General features: G+C 47.9%; 1 protein-coding gene across 6 annotated transcripts in view; it reads right to left on the minus strand.

Annotated features, from left to right (window-relative positions):
• ARHGAP8 (Rho GTPase activating protein 8) overlaps positions 1–20,941 on the minus strand; it is a 213,396-nt gene that overhangs the window by 82,184 nt on the left and 110,271 nt on the right. For 5 of the 6 annotated variants that reach the window (XM_075344216.1, XM_075344213.1, XM_075344214.1 and 2 more), the window contains 4 exons: positions 7,034–7,082; positions 6,710–6,767; positions 5,547–5,638; positions 2,222–2,362 (listed from right to left, as the gene is read on the minus strand). In XM_075344216.1, the coding sequence (XP_075200331.1) occupies positions 2,222–2,362; positions 5,547–5,638; positions 6,710–6,746 (270 nt within the window). In that variant the 5' untranslated portion in view covers positions 6,747–6,767; positions 7,034–7,082. Of the gene's footprint in view, positions 1–1,865; positions 1,878–2,221; positions 2,363–5,546; positions 5,639–6,709; positions 6,768–7,033; positions 7,083–20,941 lie in introns of all 6 variants that reach the window. The other variant, XM_075344217.1, reaches the window with a different exon arrangement.

Here is a 20,941-nt window from a genome sequence, read left to right on the forward strand (position 1 = left end):
GTGTTTTGGATCTTTGCTCTATGTATTTACTGTGGCGAAAAATATCACCTGATTGGTGTGGGTGTCAGACCCCTATTGAACAGATGGTAATTACCTAATGCAAATAAATATCAATATTTCTTTCCTGGACAAATCCTTAACTGCATTAGGAGCTACATGACTATAACTTGAGTGAGCACTTCTAGTTACAAAATGGGGTTGACTGCGCACCCCATAGCAGTCCCCTTCATTCATAATCTATAAGCTATTGGTTTATGTGATAACAACTGATTATAGTTAGCCAACATAAGTTGAGCATGTTTTTGGGTTACAAATATTAAACTATTTAGCTTTTCTAAGGTCAAAAATAATGTAAACCATTCTGTATAGTAGACATTCCTGGGTACTGCATGTCACCTCCCAAAGAAGTAAAGGTATCTGAACTTGTAGTACGTGCACTAATTCACTAGACATGCCACAGAACTGCTGTGTTTTGGATCCATGCACTCTGTACTTACTGTGGTGCAAGATATTACTTCATTGGTGTGGGTATCAGACCCCCACGGAACAGATATTGATGATCTAATGAAAAGAAAGGTCATCAATATCTCTTTCCTGGACAAACCCTAAGCTACATTAGGTGCTACATGACTATATATTGAAAAGGCACCAACTAGTTACATACAGGGGTGACCGCGAATCCCATAGCATTCCCCTTCTGTCATAATCTATAAGCTATTGGCTTATGTGAAAACAAGTGACTATGGTTATGGTTGGCCAACATAAGTTGAGCATGTTTTTGGGTTAGCGATATCAAGCTATTTAGCTTTTGTCAAGGTAAAAAAATAATGTTAACCTAATGGAATGAAAGGTCATCAATATCTCTGTCTTGGACAAATCCTTAAAGTGAAGCTGTCAGGCACAATATGCACACAAAACCACAAGCACGTCTGGGTGCATATTTGTAATCCCTGCCTATCTGTCCCAGCATCTAGTATCAAAAAGTATTTCTAAAGATCCTTTATAATATGCTAATGAGTGCAGGGACTAGTTGCAAGGGTGTTATATCCCCCAACTAATCCGCCCTCTTAGCATGTTAGCACGCCCACAGGGGTGTGCTAACATGCTATTCAATGCCCATTGCCCAGCGTCATCATCAGTGGTGACGCGCGTACCTGTGTACGTTGTCACCTCCTCACATGCCGGGTATAGGATCAGAAGTCCCGACACATTTGGTCATGCGCACTAGACCTCTCTGAGCTGGACGAGTATACCTGGCTTCATAGTGCGCATGACCGGAAGTTCCAGGACTTTTGATCATGTGCACTGACCTTAAACCTGGTGTCTGAAGTGGTAAGAATGGACACAGGTACACGCGTCACTGCTGATGATGACACTGGGAAATGGCATTGAATAGCATGTTAGCATGCCCCTGTGGGCGTGCTAACATGCTAAGTGGGTAGACTAGTCAAGGGAACTAACAACCTTGCGACTAGTCCCTGCGCTCATTAGCCTATCATAAAGGATCTTTCAAAATACTTTTTCTACAAATCCCTTTATGTATGCTACTAGATACAGGGACTTTTAAGGCAGGGATAAGCATACCCAGAACTGCTCACATTGCATCTGACAGGTTCTCTTTAACTGCATTAGTAGCTGTATGACTATATATTGAGTGAGCACCTCCTAGTTGCAACCAGGGGTGACCGCGCATCCCATAGCAGTCCCCTTTTTCCATAATCTATAAGCTACTGGTTTATATAATAACAACTGATTATGGTTATGGTTGTACAACATAAGTTGAACATGTTTTTGGATTAGAGATATTAAACGATTTAGCTTTGTTAAGGTAAAAAAAATAATGTAAACCATATATAAGCATTAACCTTTCTGATTTTCTGACTAACAAGGGTGGAGGTATTTTTCTTTTACACTAGATCATGACATAACTGTGTTCATCTAATTACTAAATATTGCATCATTTTAATAACATAGTGATACCAAACAATATTCATCCATGTGCTCATGTTCGGATCTCACGCAATCATATGAGTTTGTTGACATCTTTCATATTACTGACAATTATTCCAACTTAGTCACCACAAGGAAAATAAACCTTACGTTGCCCTGACTCATGCCCTGCAGAAATCAATGTAATCAGCAATAGACTGATGACTTCAGCCATGACATTAGTAGAAAATGAAAGGTCAAATTTAAAGGGAACTTGTCACCACATTTTTACCTGGAGTATTAGCAGCATCTGGATGATGGAGGGAGGTACTCGGGCTCGTGGGCGGGATAAGGCATCGTCCAGTTTAAGATTTAGGGTTATTATATTTCTGAAGTGCAGCAACGCCAGCTGACGGATGGAAGGCTCCTTCCCCTGTGCACAAAAAAACAAGTCACCATAAATATGCTAATAAAAAACTATACATACATTGAACACAAGTATAATTGCCAAATGTTAATATTAAAGGGATTTTAGCTCTCAAAAAGGAAAAAAAAAACAGAAAATATAAAACACTCAGTGGGCATGTAGGTTATATGTGTCAAAATGTGACTACAGGATACCGAGGGACAGGGGGTTCCTATACTGTCCCTCACTTTATAAGACCTAGTGTGATGACGAGATCACCAAATAAGACACCAAATGTAATAAGACACCAAACCTCTAGGTGTCGCCAGACACACTAGTGGAGTGGATTCTACCAGGTTTGTACACTAGATGTCGCTAGACACACCCAGTGAGGGGCAGTAAAACAAGCCGGGGGTCGAAAGCCAAGAGATAACATAAATAACAAAAGGAGCTGGAGTCAGGGAACAAGCCGGGGTCGATAAACAGAGAGGTCACGTAAGTACAAGGGAGTGAGCAGAGCCGGAGTCAAGGGACGAGCCGAGGTCAGTAAACAGAGAGGTCACATAAATACAAGGGAGCGAGAAGAGCCGGAGTCAGGGGACAAGCCGGGGTCGATAAACAGAGAGGTCAAGTAAGTACAAGGGAGTGAGCAGAGCCGGAGTCAGGGGACAAGCCGAGGTCAGTAAACAGAGAGGTCACATAAATATAAGGGAGTGAGCAGAGCCGGAGTAAGGGGACGAGCCGAGGTCAGTAAACAGAGAGGTCACATAAATATAAGGGAGTGAGAAGAGCCGGAGTCAGGGAACAAGCCGGGGTCAGGGAGTCAGGGAATCAAGTAAGCAGGTAAGGAGATGGGAGGGGAACAGCGGAATTAGGAAGCGGGACAAGATCAGGTCAGACACTTGCGGTAACCAGAGACGTTAATTGCCAAACAGGAACTATCACTGGCGACGTTCTGGGTGAAACAGCTCCCAGATAAAGCGGAGCAATCACCCGAAATGAGGCTTCAAAGAACAGAGCCTGACCACACCACACAGGACTCGACTGTGAACCGGGGAAAAATATGAGGCCCAGCATAGGCTCTGCAGGACACAAGTGCACTTCTGCAGAATCATGACACCTACGCTATCCCTAACCTCAGGGTTACCCCTAAAAGGTGGAGATGCCGGAGTCCCGTGCCTAGCTATTCTCCAGTCCAGAACTAATCTGTTTTCCTCTGCAAAGGGAAGAAAGGGGCAGGAGTGTGATGACAACATAGATAAAGAAAAGGAAAAAACAAAACTCAGACACACTGCAAAACACACGAACAAACAGTAAGGGACTAAGGAGAAAAGCAAGAGAAGGAAGGCAGCAACAAAAAGACAATACTGTAGGGGTTGACACCACAACTGCTCACAGCCATAAATTACTACAAGCACCAATAAGTCAAAAATTTTTTATAATAAGTACAGTTTGGAATGTTTAGTGCTGAAGTGCACATTTGGTGCTGGCTTTTTGTTTTTTCTTCATTGAATTGGTCGGTGGTTGACCTCCACCTTGCTATGCACCCCAATTTGGGATGTATTCCATCTGTCTAGATTTTGGCGGTTGGTGACTGTTCACATTAAGTCATCAGGCTTTGTCCACAGGCTATTTACTTCATGCAGCATTTGCTTGGACCTGTCCCGCCCACAGCCATGACTCAGTCATGGGTACGGGATTGAAATAGACCAGGTGAGTGCTGCTAAGAGCAGTTCTACTATTCATATGTGAGGCCGTATGGCACATTTTATAAAAATATTTTAGTGTAGGACTGCCTCTAATGAGATTTGCCGTGACGTGGCGAGGCAGCTCAAGAAATTGCAATTTTTTGCCAAAAATCTCCAAATTTTTATAATAAGTACAGTTTGGAATGTTTAGTGCTGAAATGCACATTTGGTGCTGGCTTTTTGTTTTTTCTTCATTGAATTGGTCGGTGGTTGACCTCCACCTTGCTATGCACCCCAATTTGGGATGTATTCCATCTGTCTAGATTTTGGCGGTTGGTGACTGTTCACATTAAGTCATCAGGCTTTGTCCACAGGCTATTTACTTCATGCAGCATTTGCTTGGACCTGTCCCGCCCACAGCCATGACTCAGTCATGGGTACGGGATTGAAATAGACCAGGTGAGTGCTGCTAAGAGCAGTTCTACTATTCATATATGAGGCCGTATGGCACATTTTATAAAAATATTTTAGTGTAGGACTGCCTCTAATGAGATTTGCCGTGACGTGGCGAGGCAGCTCAAGAAATTGCAATTTTTTGCCAAAAATCTCAAAATTTTTATAATAAGTACAGTTTGGAATGTTTAGTGCTGAAGTGCACATTTGGTGCTGGCTTTTTGTTTTTTCTTAAAAAGACAATACTGTAGGGGTTGACACCACAACTGCTCACAGCCATAAATTACTACAAGCACCAATAAGTCTGGATCACACAACCTCTACAGACAAGTATAGATTAGCTATAGCTGGCATAAATGGAATAGTCCAGCAGGCATATATAGGAGGGGATCAAATGTGACGGGCTCCCCCACAGCATGTGATCAAAGGAGATTAGCAAGCAGATCAGTAGAGATTAACTCTTGCTAGCCTGCCTATGAGCTACAAGTCTGTTGGTTGACGCTGGAGTCTCCATGCACTGATCACAGACATCAGAGAAGTTTGCAGGTAGAGGGCCAGAATCTGTAGTGTCCACAGATGTTGACGCCGCCATGACAGTCTGCACTGTTTGCAAAAATCTCCTTTTGACAATATGATGCTGAATAAAATAATATCTTGAATTAGAATTTTCTTAATATGTAAATGAGCTGTTAAGATCTATGGGCTGAACATAGATCTCCCCAAGAATCTGTCACCAAAGCTTATTTTAAAGGAAGGGGGGCATTACCAGTTTGAGACATGTAATGACTGACAGTCTCACACTGGTAATGCTGATTCGCAGGGAGATCTATGTCCGGCCCATAGATCTTAACAGTTCATTTACATATTAAGAAAAAAATTAACTCCCAGCAAAATCTGATACAAGCAGCCAATCAGCAGTCTGCTCACACAGCCATGCCCACGTATGTATGTTTGCCGATCATTGTAAAATTCATGGGGTATTTACCCCCTACGCTTTAATTGGCAAGACAAAATATCAATCTCCCCCCCCCACAACTAATACAATCCTTTTTTATAATACACCCTTTTACCTGGACAGGGTAGAAGATGGCCTGTAACATGGGCAGAACATCGCTGAAGAAGAAATCCCAGGTTTCTGCTAAAGAATCAAGGAGTTTTTGTCCTACGAGAGACAACAGTAAAATTCATAGCATCGCTACTAAAAATTTAAGGGGTTCTCCAGAAAAATAAAAATGGCTATTTTTTTTTTCCAGAAACAGCGCCACCCCTGAACATAGGTTGTATGTGGTATTGCAGTTTAGCTTAATTGACGTCAATGGGGTTGAGTTGCGATAGTGGACACTACTTATGGTCAGGGGTGGTGCTATTTTTGAAAAAAAAAACAAAAAACAACAGACCATGATATTTTGTTTTTTAACCCCTTTACATACATTTAAATGAGGCATATTTCGGTATTAGGTCTTTGAAACAATTGTGGAGTAATTTTGCAAACTTTATGTAGATATTGGTCTTGTGATTGAAATTCAAGGCCTTATTTTAAGGGATTTTACAATTCTTTGAAGAAAAAAAAAGCAAATACTCCTAAACCAAATTGTCAGATCTTCTTTATTACCCTTTTTGGAGTGTAGCGTAGAACAGAGAAGGAGACGCTGAGTTCAGGGATATATAATTCTATATGATTTGGTTCAGTAGTTTTATAATAAAAGCTGTAGAATTGCAGGACTCCTAAAAAAAAAAAGCCTAGGAGTCCTGACCCCGCCCACACACAGCTTATTGGCTGATTTTAACTGTATGACTTTACAGCGGCCAATCACTGAGAGTGGGCGGGGAGAAGAAGGACTCACAGGCTTTTTTTTATCAGCAGCCAACAGCTTTTCTTAGGAAAATACAGAACCAAATCATAGAAAATGATATATTTCCAAGCTCAGTGTCTCCCCCTCTAATACATAGTGCCGTGACAGAGCTGATATTAGTAACTACTGCTACCATAGCCCTGAGTCTAAACACCCCGGCCGAAGCTAGGTGGCTTCTCGATATACCCAAGGCAAATGCCCTGTCTTCCCCCCTAGCCACCCTACTGAAAGAAAGTATGGTTAATATGGGAAATATCAGTGTAGGCTGTGGCTCATTTTTTGAGCTGCTGCCTACAATGATAGTGGTCATGAGTTGGATTCCTGGGGAAATCAAATAATAAGGGACTTTTCTTTCCAAATTAACCTTAGAATAGCTTTACCTTCGTAAAAGCGTATCTTGTCTCGCAGGATCACCATCCCCTTAGTGAGAAGCTGGTTCTAAAGAGTGAAAAGTAATAACAATATAAGAATCCAACACAATCTGCATCTCAACCTCCGTCTGCCGGCCTAAAGCATTAATAATTCAAGACACAGATTTTCTATTTTTTCTAGATGGAAAAAAAATCAGCATAGCGCGCTGAGGAAACTAGCGGTTAAGATTTCCTACTAAAACTGTATAATAATTCTCTTTTTATGTGATACGTGACATCCTCTTCCCCGTCACATCAATTATTTATACCGGAGGGAAATATAAGTGAACGTACCTGTAGGTATTCGGTGAAAAACGAGCCCAATTCAGTTTTTAACAGCTGCCTATGAGCCAAAAAAAAGAAAAGAAAAATAAATCGGGGGTACAAGAAGGGAGCAGGAGTGTAATTTTTCAATTTTTTGATATTTGCCCCATACTTTTAAACTTGCTCTATGGAACCCGATTTGAGAAGATCATGGCAAGAAGAATCAAACTTCATCCATTGTATAGCTGATACATGACAGATCAGTTGGGGGTTTGACTGGTGGATCCTTCTGGATGATCAAAACAAGGGACCACCAGTCTTCAATTGCCATCAGCCGAAAGACCATACTCCTTTTACAGTCTATGGTTTTGGCGAAAAAACTAAACACACCTCTAAGGAAGACCATCGTCAACTGCGATGGTCCTTTGGAGGACCTGGTAAATGTCTCTGGAGCCTTCATAGTTGACTATGGAGGACCTGTGCAACCTCAATGGCCAATCTCTCTTGAGCCTTCATAGCTGACTATAGCGGACTTGTGAAACCTCAATGGTCAATCTCTCTTGAGCCTTCATAGCTGAGTATGGAGGACCTGTGCAACCTCAATGGTCAATCTCTTTTGAGCCTTCATAGCTAACTATGGAGGACTTGTGCAAACTCAATGGTCAATCTCTCTTGAGCCTTCATAGCTGACTATGGAGGACTTGTGCAAACTCAATGGTCAATCTCTCTTGAGCCTTCATAGCTGACTATGGAGGACTTGTGCAACTTCAATGGTCAATGTCTCTGGAGCCTTTATAGCTGACTATGGAGAACCTGTGCAACCTCAATGGTCAATCTCTCTTGAGCCTTCATAGCTGACTATGGAAAACCTGTGCAACCTCAATGGTCAATCTGTCTTGAGCCTTCATAGCTGACTATGGAGAACCTGTGAAACCTCAATAGTCAATTTTTCTTGAGCCTTCATAGCTGACTATGGAGGACCTGTGCAACCTCAATGGTCAATCTCTCTTGAGTCTTCATAGCTGACTATGGAGAACCTGTGAAACCTCAATAGTCAATTTTTCTTGAGCCTTCATAGCTGACTATGGAGGACCTGTGCAACCTCACTGGTCAATCTCTCTTGAGCCTTCATAGATGACTATGGAGGACCTGTGCAACCTCAATGGTTATTCTGTTTGACCCTTCAGAGCTGACTATGGAGGACATGTGCAACCTCAATGGTCAATCTTTCTTCAGCCTTCATAGCTGATGACAGTCAACACTAAATTCTATCTAGTTACTAAAGTAATGTAGAGAAAATAAGACTTCATGTGAGGTCTAACCAAAAGAGGACATTACAAATATAAAAACAAAACAAAACACATGTTTGTACTTGAGGTTTTTCGATGAGATCGTGGGAAAAAACTAAACACACCTCTACGGAACACCATGGTCAACTGCGATGGTCCTATGGAGGACATATGCAACCTCAATGGTCAATCTCTCTTGAGCCTTCATAGCTGACTGTGGAGGACCTGTGCAACCTCAATGCTCAATCTCTCATGAGCCTTCATAACTGACTATGGAGGACCTGTGTAACCTCACTGGTCAATCTCTCTTGAGCCTTCATAGTTGACTATGGAGGACCTGTGCAACCCCAATGGTCAATGTCTGTGGAGCCTTCATAGCTGACTATGGAGGACCTGTGCAACATCAATGGTTAATCTCTCTTGAAACTTCATTGCTGACTATGGAGGACCTGTGCAACCTCAATGGTCGATCTCTCTTGAACTTTCATAGATGACTATGCCTCTATGGTCAATATCTCTGGAACCTTCATAGCTGACTATGGAGGACCTGTGCAACCTCAATGTTCAATCTCTCTTGAAACTTCATTGCTGACTATGGAGGACCTGTGCAACCTCAATGTTCAATCTCTCTTGAAACTTCATTGCTGACTATGGAGGACCTGTGCAACCTCAATGGTCGATCTCTTTTGAGCCTTCATAGCTGACTATGTGTCACGGCCGGGCGGTCGGGCAGACCCAGGAGGTGGATCCACTGGACCGAACTCTCTGAGATGGTGGTAGGGAGTCCGGCAGCTGAAGCACTGATGGGCAGTAGAACAGTCCGTGCAAGAGAAGGCAGCGGAGGAGTCCCAGGGACCACGGAGTCACAGAAGGTGGTCTTGGTGACGTAGCTCAGGTTCGGAGGCCGAGGTGATATCAGGCGGGGTCCGGAACCTCTGGAGCAAGATGACGGGTCACCGCAGGGATCCGGGATGGTACGGACTGTCAGATGGCAGACGGACAGCGTGCGGGGATCAGGACACGGCAGACTGGATGGCGAGGCAGGTACGGCTCTACAAAGACAGATAGGTGAGTACAGGCACATAAACACCAAGAGACCTGACTCCTAGCTCAGGGAACACGAAGATCAGGCCCCGCCCCCTTGGACAATGACCCCCTATATACCCTGTACCTGTGCAACCTCATTTCCTGTTAATGGACGCTGGCCCTTTAAGAAAGGGTCAGTGACCGCGCGCGCGCCCTAATGCGCATGCGCGCCGCCCGGGTGCCAGAAGCCAGGGAAGGAGGCTGCGAGGAGGACGCAGGGGAGCCGGCCAGGTCCAGGGAAGCTGTCGGGCGCCGGGATCGGGGGCCCGGAGCCCTGGGACGGACGGAATCCGGTGACTGGGGAGCGGAGAGCGTGGCAGGTGAGCCGGGGAACGGGGGTGAGGACCCGGGGAGCGTGACAGTACCCCCCCCCCCCACGCCCCCCTCCCCGCAACCGGGACATGAAGGCACGGATAAGAGGAGTGCCCACGTTCTCCCTGGGCTCCCAAGACCTATCCTCAGGACCATACCCTTCCCAGTCCACCAGGAAGAACTGTCGACCTCGTACGGTCTTCATGGCCACGATATCCCTTACCGCATAGATGTCATCATCGGCAATAGGAGGAGGGGCCGGACTGGCAGCAGCGGAGAAGGGACCAAGGACAACCGGCTTGAGCAGAGAGACGTGGAAGGAGTTGGGTATCCTCATCGTGGCCGGGAGCTGTAGCTTGTAGGATACCTCATTGATCTTGCTGAGGACCTTAAACGGCCCGATGTAGCGAGGACCCAGCTTGTAGGAAGGTATCTTCAATCGGATGTACTGGGAAGCAAGCCAGACCAGGTCACCAGGAGAGAAACACGGAGGATCCAGACGTCTCTTGTCAGCGTGTTTCTTCATCCGCTGGGAAGCGCGCCCAAGGGACGCTTTGACAGAGTCCCAAATGGTAGCAAAGTCACGAACTGCAGTATCAGCAGCCGGGACATCCGATGAAGGGGATATAGGCAATGGGACGGCGGGCTGGAGTCCGTAAACAACATGGAAGGGAGATTCGGAGGATGACTCACTGACGTGGTGGTTATGGGAGAATTCAGCCCAAGGCAGAAGCGAGGACCAGTCGTCGTGATGGGCGTTGACATAGTGACGTAGGTATGAGGTCACGATTTGATTGACCCTCTCCACTTGGCCGTTAGACTGAGGATGGTAAGAAGAAGAAAAGTCCAGAGTCACTCCCAGATGTTTGCATAGAGCCCTCCAGAAGCGGGAGGTGAACTGAGTTCCTCTGTCGGACACTATGTGGGATGGAAAGCCATGCAAGCGGAAGATGTGATGTATATAGGCTTCCGCGAGTTCCTGAGCAGAGGGCAGTCCGGCCATAGGAACGAAGTGGGCCATTTTGGAGAATCGATCAACCACGACCCATATGACTGTGTGCCCGGAGGATAATGGCAAGTCCGTAATAAAGTCCATTGCTATGTGTTGCCACGGGACTGAGGGTATCGGTAAAGGCAGAAGACGGCCATGGGGCAAGTGTTTGGGCGTCTTGTTCCTGGCACAGGAGGAGCAGGCAGAGACAAAAGCAGCGACGTCCGTGCGAAGGGATGGCCACCAGTAATGGCGTACAATCGCACCCCATGTTCTCTTCTGACCAGCATGCCCGGCTGTTTTTGAGGCATGACCCCAGTGTAACACTTTTTGCCTGTCGGTATCGGAGACATAGGTCTTCCCGGGCGGTATCTGGGCTAGGGTAACAGGGGCCACCGGAATGATGTTGCTAGGACAGATGATGGGTTGGGTAGTCTCTTCCTCCTGCTCCATGGGCATGAAAGACCTGGACAAGGCATCAGCGCGTACATTCTTGTCCGCGGGTCGGAAGTGAAGCTGAAAGTCGAACCTGGCAAAGAATAAGGACCACCTGGCTTGCCGTGGGTTCAGTCGCTGAGCGGACCGCAGGTATTCTAGGTTCTTGTGGTCCGTGTAGATGATCACGGGATACACTGCACCTTCCAGGAGGTAGCGCCATTCCTCCAGTGCCAGTTTGACTGCCAAGAGCTCTCGGTCCCCGATGGTATAGTTGCGTTCAGGCGCTGAGAAGCCCTTGGAGAAGAATCCGCAAGTCACCATCTTCCCGGAGGAGGACTTCTGCATGAGCACTGCTCCGGCTCCTGAGGAGGAGGCATCCACCTCCAAGGTGAACTGGCGGTTCAACTCCGGACGGTGAAGTACAGGCGAGGAAGCAAAAGCCCGCTTCAAAGAGCCAAACGCGGCGTCGGCCGCAGGCGACCAGTCCTTTGGATTTGCCTCTTTCTTAGTCAAAGCGGAAAGTGGAGCAGTCAGAGCAGAGAAGTGAGGGACGAATTGGCGGTAGTAGTTGGCGAATCCCAGGAAGCGTTGGATTGCCTTCAGTCCAGAAGGGGGAGGCCAGTTGAGAATGGCGGAGACCTTCTTGGGATCCATCTGCAGTCCAGTCTCAGAGATGATGTACCCCAGAAAGGGGAGAGAAGACTGCTCAAAGACACACTTCTCATACTTTGCGTACAGACGGTTCTCTCTTAGTCGTCGTAGAACCAGCTGTACGTGCTCTCTGTGGGTTGGGAGGTCCGGAGAGAAGACAAGGATGTCATCTAGATATACTACCACACAGGTGTAGAGGAGGTCTCGGAACACGTCGTTCACCAGTTCTTGGAAGACGGCAGGGGCGTTACACAGGCCGAAGGGCATCACGCAGTACTCATAGTGTCCATCACGCGTATTAAACGCGGTCTTCCATTCGTCACCAGAGCGGATGCGCACCAGATTGTAAGCACCCCGAAGATCCAGCTTGGTGAACAGACGAGCTCCTCTAAGCCGGTCAAACAATTCGGGGATGAGCGGCAGAGGGTACTTGTTCTTAACAGTGATCTGATTCAGACCCCGGTAGTCGATGCAGGGACGTAAATCGCCCTCTTTTTTCTTGACAAAGAAGAAACCTGCTCCAGCAGGAGAGGAGGATCTCCGAATGAATCCCCTAGCCAGGCTCTCTGAGATGTAAGTCGACATAGCCCTTGTTTCGGCTGGAGATAAAGGATATATCCGTCCTCGTGGTGGCGTTGTTCCAGGGAGCAGGTCGATGGCACAATCGTAGGGGCGATGTGGCGGCAGTACCTCGGATTCTTTTTTATCAAAGACATCAGCAAAGGACCAATAAGCCGAGGGCAGCCCCGGTAGGTTCTCAGGAACCGGAGGTCGTCGGATGGGTTGTGTGGATTTTAGGCATCTCTCATGACACGAAGCACCCCAGCGGGTGATTTCGCCAGTGCCCCAGCTGACTGATGGTTCGTGAGTCCGTAACCATGGAAGGCCCAGCAGGATCTGATGGGACATGTGCGGTAGGACGTAGAAGGCGATGTTCTCGGTGTGAAGAGCACCGATGCGCAGTTCAACCGGCCTGGTGGTCCAGGAGATGGTGTCAGAAAGGGGTCTCCCATCCACAGAGGCAATCACCAGGGGCTTGTTGAGTGGGATAACAGGCACCTGGTATTTGTCCACGGTGGCTTGCTGGATGAAATTGCCTGCTGCCCCGGAATCAAGATAGGCCTCAGCCGTGAACCGCGTCTCTCCCGTTGTCACTTGCACGGTCCATGTGACCGGATCGGAGAGAGTCCCAGCACCTAGGGTGGCCTCTCCTACCAACCCTAGGCTTTGGAGTTTCCCGGCCTTTCCGGACAGGAACGGAGGAGGTGTGTGCCCTCACCGCAGTAAAAGCAGAGACCCTGGGCAAGCCGCTCTGCTCTACGTTGTGCAGACTGACGCACTCGGTCAATCTGCATGGGCTCGTGGACGGGACTCCCAGCTGTTGATGACTGAGGTACGGAGGGCTTCTGAGGAGGAGATGAATGCCGTAACGGGCGTCTCTCACGAGATAGCTCTTTGGAGCGCTCCTGAAAACGTATGTCCACACGAGTTGCTAGGGCAATCAGGGCATCTAGGGTGGAGGGCACGTCCCGACCCGCCAACTCATCCTTGATGCGACTCGAGAGTCCCTCCCAGAAGGCGGCTGTTAGGGCCTCATTATTCCACCCGAGTTCTGAAGCCAAAGTGCGAAAACGGATGGCGTATTGGCCCACCGTCAGTGTTCCTTGACGTAGGCGGAGGAGTGATGAAGCAGAGGCAGAAGCGCGTCCCGGCTCGTCAAAGGTGCTGCGGAATGCCTGCAGGAACTGTTGAAGATCCTTGGTCATGGGGTCCTCCTTCTCCCACAAGGGGTTCATCCACGCCAGCGCCTTGCCCTCTAGGTGGGACATTATAAAGGCGACCTTGGCTTGGTCGGAGGCGAACAGATGTGGCAGCTGCGTGAAATGAAGGGAACATTGATTTATGAAGCCCCTGCAGGTCTTGGGATCTCCAGCATAACGAGGAGGTGACGCCAAACGGAGTCGGGAAGCATCTGACGAGGTTGCCACTGGTGCGGGGGCCATGGCTTGCCTGGCGGGGGACCTGGGTGCCGCAGGCGTCATTGATGCTTGTAATGTGTACAGGCGGGTGTCCACGGAGGTCATGAATTGCAGCATGCGGGTCTGGACTTCACGCTGGCGTTGGAGTTCCTCTTGCAGAGCCATTAGTGCTGCAGCGGGATCCATGGCCTGATCTTACTGTCACGGCCGGGCGGTCGGGCAGACCCAGGAGGTGGATCCACTGGACCGAACTCTCTGAGATGGTGGTAGGGAGTCCGGCAGCTGAAGCACTGATGGGCAGTAGAACAGTCCGTGCAAGAGAAGGCAGCGGAGGAGTCCCAGGGACCACGGAGTCACAGAAGGTGGTCTTGGTGACGTAGCTCAGGTTCGGAGGCCGAGGTGATATCAGGCGGGGTCCGGAACCTCTGGAGCAAGATGACGGGTCACCGCAGGGATCCGGGATGGTACGGACTGTCAGATGGCAGACGGACAGCGTGCGGGGATCAGGACACGGCAGACTGGATGGCGAGGCAGGTACGGCTCTACAAAGACAGATAGGTGAGTACAGGCACATAAACACCAAGAGACCTGACTCCTAGCTCAGGGAACACGAAGATCAGGCCCCGCCCCCTTGGACAATGACCCCCTATATACCCTGTACCTGTGCAACCTCATTTCCTGTTAATGGACGCTGGCCCTTTAAGAAAGGGTCAGTGACCGCGCGCGCGCCCTAATGCGCATGCGCGCCGCCCGGGTGCCAGAAGCCAGGGAAGGAGGCTGCGAGGAGGACGCAGGGGAGCCGGCCAGGTCCAGGGAAGCTGTCGGGCGCCGGGATCGGGGGCCCGGAGCCCTGGGACGGACGGAATCCGGTGACTGGGGAGCGGAGAGCGTGGCAGGTGAGCCGGGGAACGGGGGTGAGGACCCGGGGAGCGTGACACTATGGAGGACCTGTGCAACCTCAATGGTCTCTCTCTCTTGAACTTTGATAGCTGATAACAGTGAACACTAAATTCTATCTAATTACCAAGGAAATGTAGAAAAAAATAAGACTTCATGTGAGGTCTAAGCAAAAGAGACATTAAAAAATATACAACCTACCCCCCCACATATGTTTGCACTTGAGGTTTTTTTATGAGATCGTGGGAAAAAAACTAAACACATCTCTACAAAAGACCATGGTCAACTGCGTTGGTCCTATGGAGGACCTATGCAACCTCAATGGACAATGTGTCTGGAGACTTCATAGCTGACTATGGAGGATCTGTGCAACCTCAATGGTCGATCTCTCTTGAGCCTTCATAGCTGACTATGGAGGACCTAGAAACCTAAATGGTCGATCTCTCTTGAGCCTTCATAGCTGATAACAGTGAACACTAAATTCTATCTAGTTACTAAGGAAATGTAGAGAATATAAGACTTCATTTGAGGTGTAACCAAAAGAGGACACTAAAAGTATACAAAAAACCCACATATGTTTGCAGTTGAGGTTTTTATATGAGATCGTGGGACGTGTTCTAAGAAACGTTCCTAAGACTTTTTCTATTTCAACCACAATTACAATATTATACCCAAGTACTACATATGCAACTGTTTAGATATTTTCTACCACAATGAAGACAAAGGAACAAAAACAGGACAACAAATTTAGCCTTAAGATCATGTACTTAGGTCAGAAGAAGTTATTGGTGAAGGTCTGTGAGCCGAGGAACCCACTAATTTCAAGATCGAAAAGGGAAATCTCGAAATCTCACCTACTTAAATCAATGGAATAGTAATGCCCCGTTGATTTGGCGGTGAAACCATCAAAATTGGAGGCAAACCCAACTTCCTGGGACCATGAAAAAGTAAAACAGGCAAAAACATCATATAATATCATGTAAGGACTTGGTTTTACGAGAAGAAATTTGGTAATGTCGATGAAGCAGCAGCAAATAAAAAATAGTACCATAGGCAGCAAAGGAAAAAAAAAAAAAAGTAATCACACCAATGATCAAATGCTAGAAAAATCGACTCCGGGGGACTCTTCAAAATGTCGAAATAACATAAACCATGAAATGTTTTATTACCCAATTAAGTGTTGTCTTTAGGTTAGAATTATGGGAACACGGAACCAAGTTCTTCCAAGAAAGAATTGTTCACGATTTATAGGCTCCTGACAATGGTTGATTGAGAATGGTGGATGAGGTTTTCGGAAAACACTTCAAACCTCTACCTGAGGGGGCAATCAAATGGCTATCCAAATAAAAGGTTTAGATGCTCTTCACTAATAGGATTTACTCTTGTTTTTTTCTTAGATACCCTACACAGATGAAATTTACGACCTGGTTGATGTTCATTTCAGACTCTCAAAGAGTCAAGAGTGTTGCTTCCAGTGACCAAAATCTTTCAAAAACAGTCACATAGAGGTCCAAATTGGGCCAAAGTCTTAAAGTCTTTCTGTAGGTGGTCCTACACACTAGTTGAATGTCAGCCAAACCCACTGATTCAGATGGGACTAATCTACTACTAGTCAGTAGAGGTGTTCTGACCAGTGGCGTAACTAGAGTTTGATAGGCCCCAGTGCAAAATTTGGACTTGCCACCACATCCTCAAATGTTGGTCAGATGCATGTATATGTATGTATAGATTTAGTGTTCTAAATCCTTTAAAGACATACGAGTTTCCCTACCCCCATTATGTAGTAATGTCCCCCATCCTGTTCTAATGTACCCCGTGCTGGGCTCCTTTCCTGATAAATATGTCCCTCATTCTGGTATATATGTTTCCCATCCTGGTATATTTGCCCCTCATCCTGTAATGTCCCCCATCCTAGTAAATATGTCCCCCATCCTGGTATATATTGTCCCCCTCCTGTGTATATACTGTCCCCATCCTGGGCCTCTCATGGTATATATTGTCTGCCTCCTGGTATATATGTTCCTTTCCTGGGTCCCTCCTGGTATATACTGTTCCCTTCCTGGTATATTCTGTCCCCTTGCTGGTATATATGTTCCTCTCCTGGGCCGCTCCTGATATATACTGTCCCCCTCCTGGTATATATGTTCCTCTCCTGGTATAAACTGTCCCCCTCCTGGGATAAACTGTCCCCTTCCTGGTATATACTGTCTTTTTGCTGGTATATATATTCCTCTCCTGGGCCCCTGCTGATATATACTGTCCCCCTCCTGGTATATATGTACCTCTCCTGGGCCCCTCCTGGTATATACTGTCCCCCTCCTGGGATATACTGTCCCCTTCCTGGGATATACTGTCCCCTTCCTGCTATATATGTTCCTCTACTAGGCCCTCCTGGTATATACTGTCCTCCTCCTGCTATATACTGTACTCACCACCTACCAGGTTCCCATGCCGCGTGGCGTCATCCTCTATAGCTGGCCTGCAGCTGGCAGCTTTCATTGGCGCACATCCAGCTGAACCAGGGGCTGGGGCCAGCGGGCCCCCTGCAATCCCAGCCCGGTCGTGATCCCTGCGATCGCGATCATTCTGCCCCTGGTTTTGACTCTTCCCTGATGGCAAATGTTGGATGAAGAAGGAAGGGTCTGGCATGTTGGTTTTCTTGTGTTCTCCTCACCTTGCACTTCACGGGGAAGAATAGGTGTTAGTTGGCAATGGCTGCTATATCTAATGTGTATGGCTAGCTTTTGACCACAGACAACCTGATATGCTTTTTCCATATGCTAAAATGGCAAATCTTAGAACCCTGGTAGCCAATGCATCTAAGTTTTTAGACTGCTCTTTAGAATCCTTGAAGATTCAACTTTAGGCTCCTCTGTTGATCCCTTGATTGAAGGTGATGTGGAGAATTTGGAGTAGTACAGCCATCCACATCATGTAGTGACCATGAATGATGCTGCAGTTGCAGTACCATTCTGGCCATCACTACACAAAATGCAGAGCTGTGGCACTTCCAGTGCGCTGAGACATCCTTAATCAGCCAATGCCAAATGGAAATACCAAGCAAACTGCGAAAAGGGAGGGGAGGGAAGAGTGAAACCCTGTGTCTAGGAGAGGGGGAGATGGTGACCTCTGATAAAACCTTCCGCTGCCTCCTGGCTCCCCTGACACTCTTAGATAGATTCTACACCTATGCGCCGAGCAAGATACCTGGCCCTGGTTGACCCTGAACTGGGCACTAGGTAATGAATGGGTGGGATGAGCGCTAGTCAACCCTACAAAGTCCTAAAGAACACACAGGGAAAGCAAACAGGGGAAAGCAAACAAGCAACTTATCTCCAAGATGACTTAGGCCGGGGCCACCGGGGCTACTGCGATCCTCGCATGACACTCGGCTCACGCTGGCAGCACAGCGGGAGCCGAGTGTCATTGCGACTGAGGTCCGATCATGCGATCGGACCTTAGCTGCGGGGGGCGGGCCAGTGCTGAGTAGGATGAGGGGGGGACCGCCATGGAGAGGGAGGGATTTATCTCCCTCTCTCCTCCGTAGCCGGCTATTGCGATTCTTGCCCTGCACTCTCTGTACACCGGTGTACCGCGAGTGCGGTGTGATCTTTCTCTTGCCCCATAGACTTCAATGGGTGCGAGAGAAAGAGTCTCGCATTACAATTGCTCATGGGTGCTGACACATAGGCTAATATTGTCCGAGTGGAATGCGATGTTTTATAGTATTCCACTCGGTCCGATTTTCATGCCGTGTGTCTTAGGCCTTAGAGACAGGAACAGCAACATACAACGTTTCTCTAGATGAATACAAGCAGGCTGCTTGCAATCAGAACCGTATAGAAATTTGACTATCACCAGCAGCATACTAAGGGGAAATGCAGGTATATAAAGACAGAGGGTGAGGGATAATGATTAGCAGCTGAAAGGAAAAGATCTCAGCAGGATCCTAAAGGGGAAAGAGTAAACCCGAACAGAGAAGACACAGAAAACTCCATTCACAAATGGACAAATGCAGCCGGACACCACAGGGAGGTCCCACCCGTGACCATCTTTAAAGGTACAGCATATTTTATGGTTATATTATATGGTTGCAGATGATTCAATCCACTTGCTCTAAATAAACAAAACGAGGCATTCTTATCTTGTAAAATATGTGACCCTTATGTAAAGCTTCCTGTTTATGCTAGAGTTATTGGTCGTTCCCGAGGAACAAAGTGAACCCATCCGTGACGATTTTTATGAAACGGGCGTCTAAAGCTTTACATGTTAATGTCGCCACATCCTATTAACCTGTGGACCGGTCGTATAACCAATGGCCCTTGTGATGAGGACGATTATAGATTTATAGCCAATCCTGTCTGCTTAATAAAAAAAAAAAAACACTAGGAAGAAAAGGAAGCGAACATTTGCTCCATTAAATTAAACTGTTTCAATTAAGGAATAATTACACTGGGGAACAGCAATTACGCAGATTTTCTTTCACCGCCGAGCTAACGAGGGTCAGCTAATTCCTCCGAAAGAAACGTACGGCAAAAAGGAAAAATAATCACAAAAATATTTACAGCCCGACATAACCAAACAAGCCTAATAAAAAATTATGGGTCAATAGATGTGACCACCAGCCGGAGTCTACGAGAGTTTGCTTAGGTCTAGGTGTCGCGGGCGGGGAGGGGACGCTGCGCTCACCACGCTCGGGTCCGGCGCTGCTGCTGCTGCTCGGTGGCTCGAGCGGTGGGCCGGATCTGGGGACTCGAGCGGCGCTCCTCGCCCGTGAAAGGGGAATAGTTTTTGGGGTTTGGGAAGTCGGTCCGTGACGCCACCCACGGTTGTGGTGAGGTTGGGACACCACCGCTGATCTGGACGGGGATCCCGGGAGCGATGACAGGGCGCAGCTGAGATGTTTCTCTCCCCTCCATGGTTAGGGGGTTTTGGTGGTCCTGGGGCTCGGTGATGGTGACTGAAAGGTGGACGGCGGGGTTTGGTGAGGTGCACGGTTGCGGGGGCAGCGCGGTGCCAGACGGCACGGTGGTACTCACTCGGCCAATAACGTAGACGGAGTCTCTGGTAAAACAAACGGCTGGATGGACGGGTCCCGCAGCCGGCTGCGGTGGTCACTCCCGGTAGGTTGGCGGTGACTGTCTCTCCCTGCACCTGTGATGTGTTTTCGGCTCCGATGGCTTCCCACCGCTAACCCGCTCCCCAGCGGTGTATTTGCCAGAGGAGCCCGTTTTTTTGCCCGCAGGCTCTGGCCCTGGGAATTCTAGCTGTGGCGGTGGCTGTATTTCCCTTCACGGTTGAGCGGTTGCCTTCAGTCGGGTCTTTGCTGCTGGGAAACCCCAGAGGTTCCCGTCGCTGACGGATCTGACCCGTTTAACGGCGACTCCAAGCCTGGTCGGGGTCCGTAGGCCCTGCCGAATGGTGCTGGCTTCTCTTCGCTCCCCGGTTCGGTACCGGCAGGCCACCGCCCGTCCCCGGTCCTTACGGTTATGCGTCAATCGGCCTCTCCTGCAGACGGTCACCATCGCCTGCCAACCTTGCTCTTGGGTGCCCGGGCCACGTACCCGGTCAGTCTGCTCTTGCTCCTCCATTACCACTTCCCTCAACTCTCACTTCTCTCTCTAACTGTTCTGACTTCCTTTCCCGCCTCCAGGACTGTGAACTCCTCAGTGGGAGGGGCCAACCGCCTGGCTCCACCCCACCTGGTGTGGACTTCAGCCCCTGGAGGGAGGCAACAAGGATTTGCGTGTGTGACTGGTGTGCCTAACCGGGGTGTGGGGTGTGTTGTTGCAGTACCTGTGACGTCCTGGCTTGTCCAGGGCGCCACATAGGGAAGGAAGAAGATCAATCGTGAAAGTTGGGTTGTTTCAACCCACGTCTCCCGTATTGCCTTCGTCTTGATAAAAGGTTCTTGGGCTAAATAAAAAACACATCTTCCTGCCTCTATAAAAACATCTACGATCATTCAGGCCAAAGCCATATCGTAAAATGGTTGACTCCCTTCTACGATGAACCCAACCAATTTTCCGATAAATACTTTTCAACGGGATATCAACGAGGACTCACTTTGAGAATCCCACCACCTTGGCGGCACTCTATCTCTAGCGATGGGTTAGAGGTTCCGAAGTACTGTAGGTTGAGGAGCTTTAATCCGTCAGATCTTTGAAGGTCCAACTTTAGGCACCTCTGTTGATCACTTGATTGAAGGTGACATGGTAAATTTGGAGTAGTATAGCTATGTCCATCATGTATTGACAATGACTGATGCTGCAATTGCAGTACCATTTTTGGATAC

Source organism: Anomaloglossus baeobatrachus, chromosome 4, assembly GCF_048569485.1.
Source record: "Anomaloglossus baeobatrachus isolate aAnoBae1 chromosome 4, aAnoBae1.hap1, whole genome shotgun sequence".
NCBI classification, from domain to species: domain Eukaryota; kingdom Metazoa; phylum Chordata; class Amphibia; order Anura; family Aromobatidae; genus Anomaloglossus; species Anomaloglossus baeobatrachus.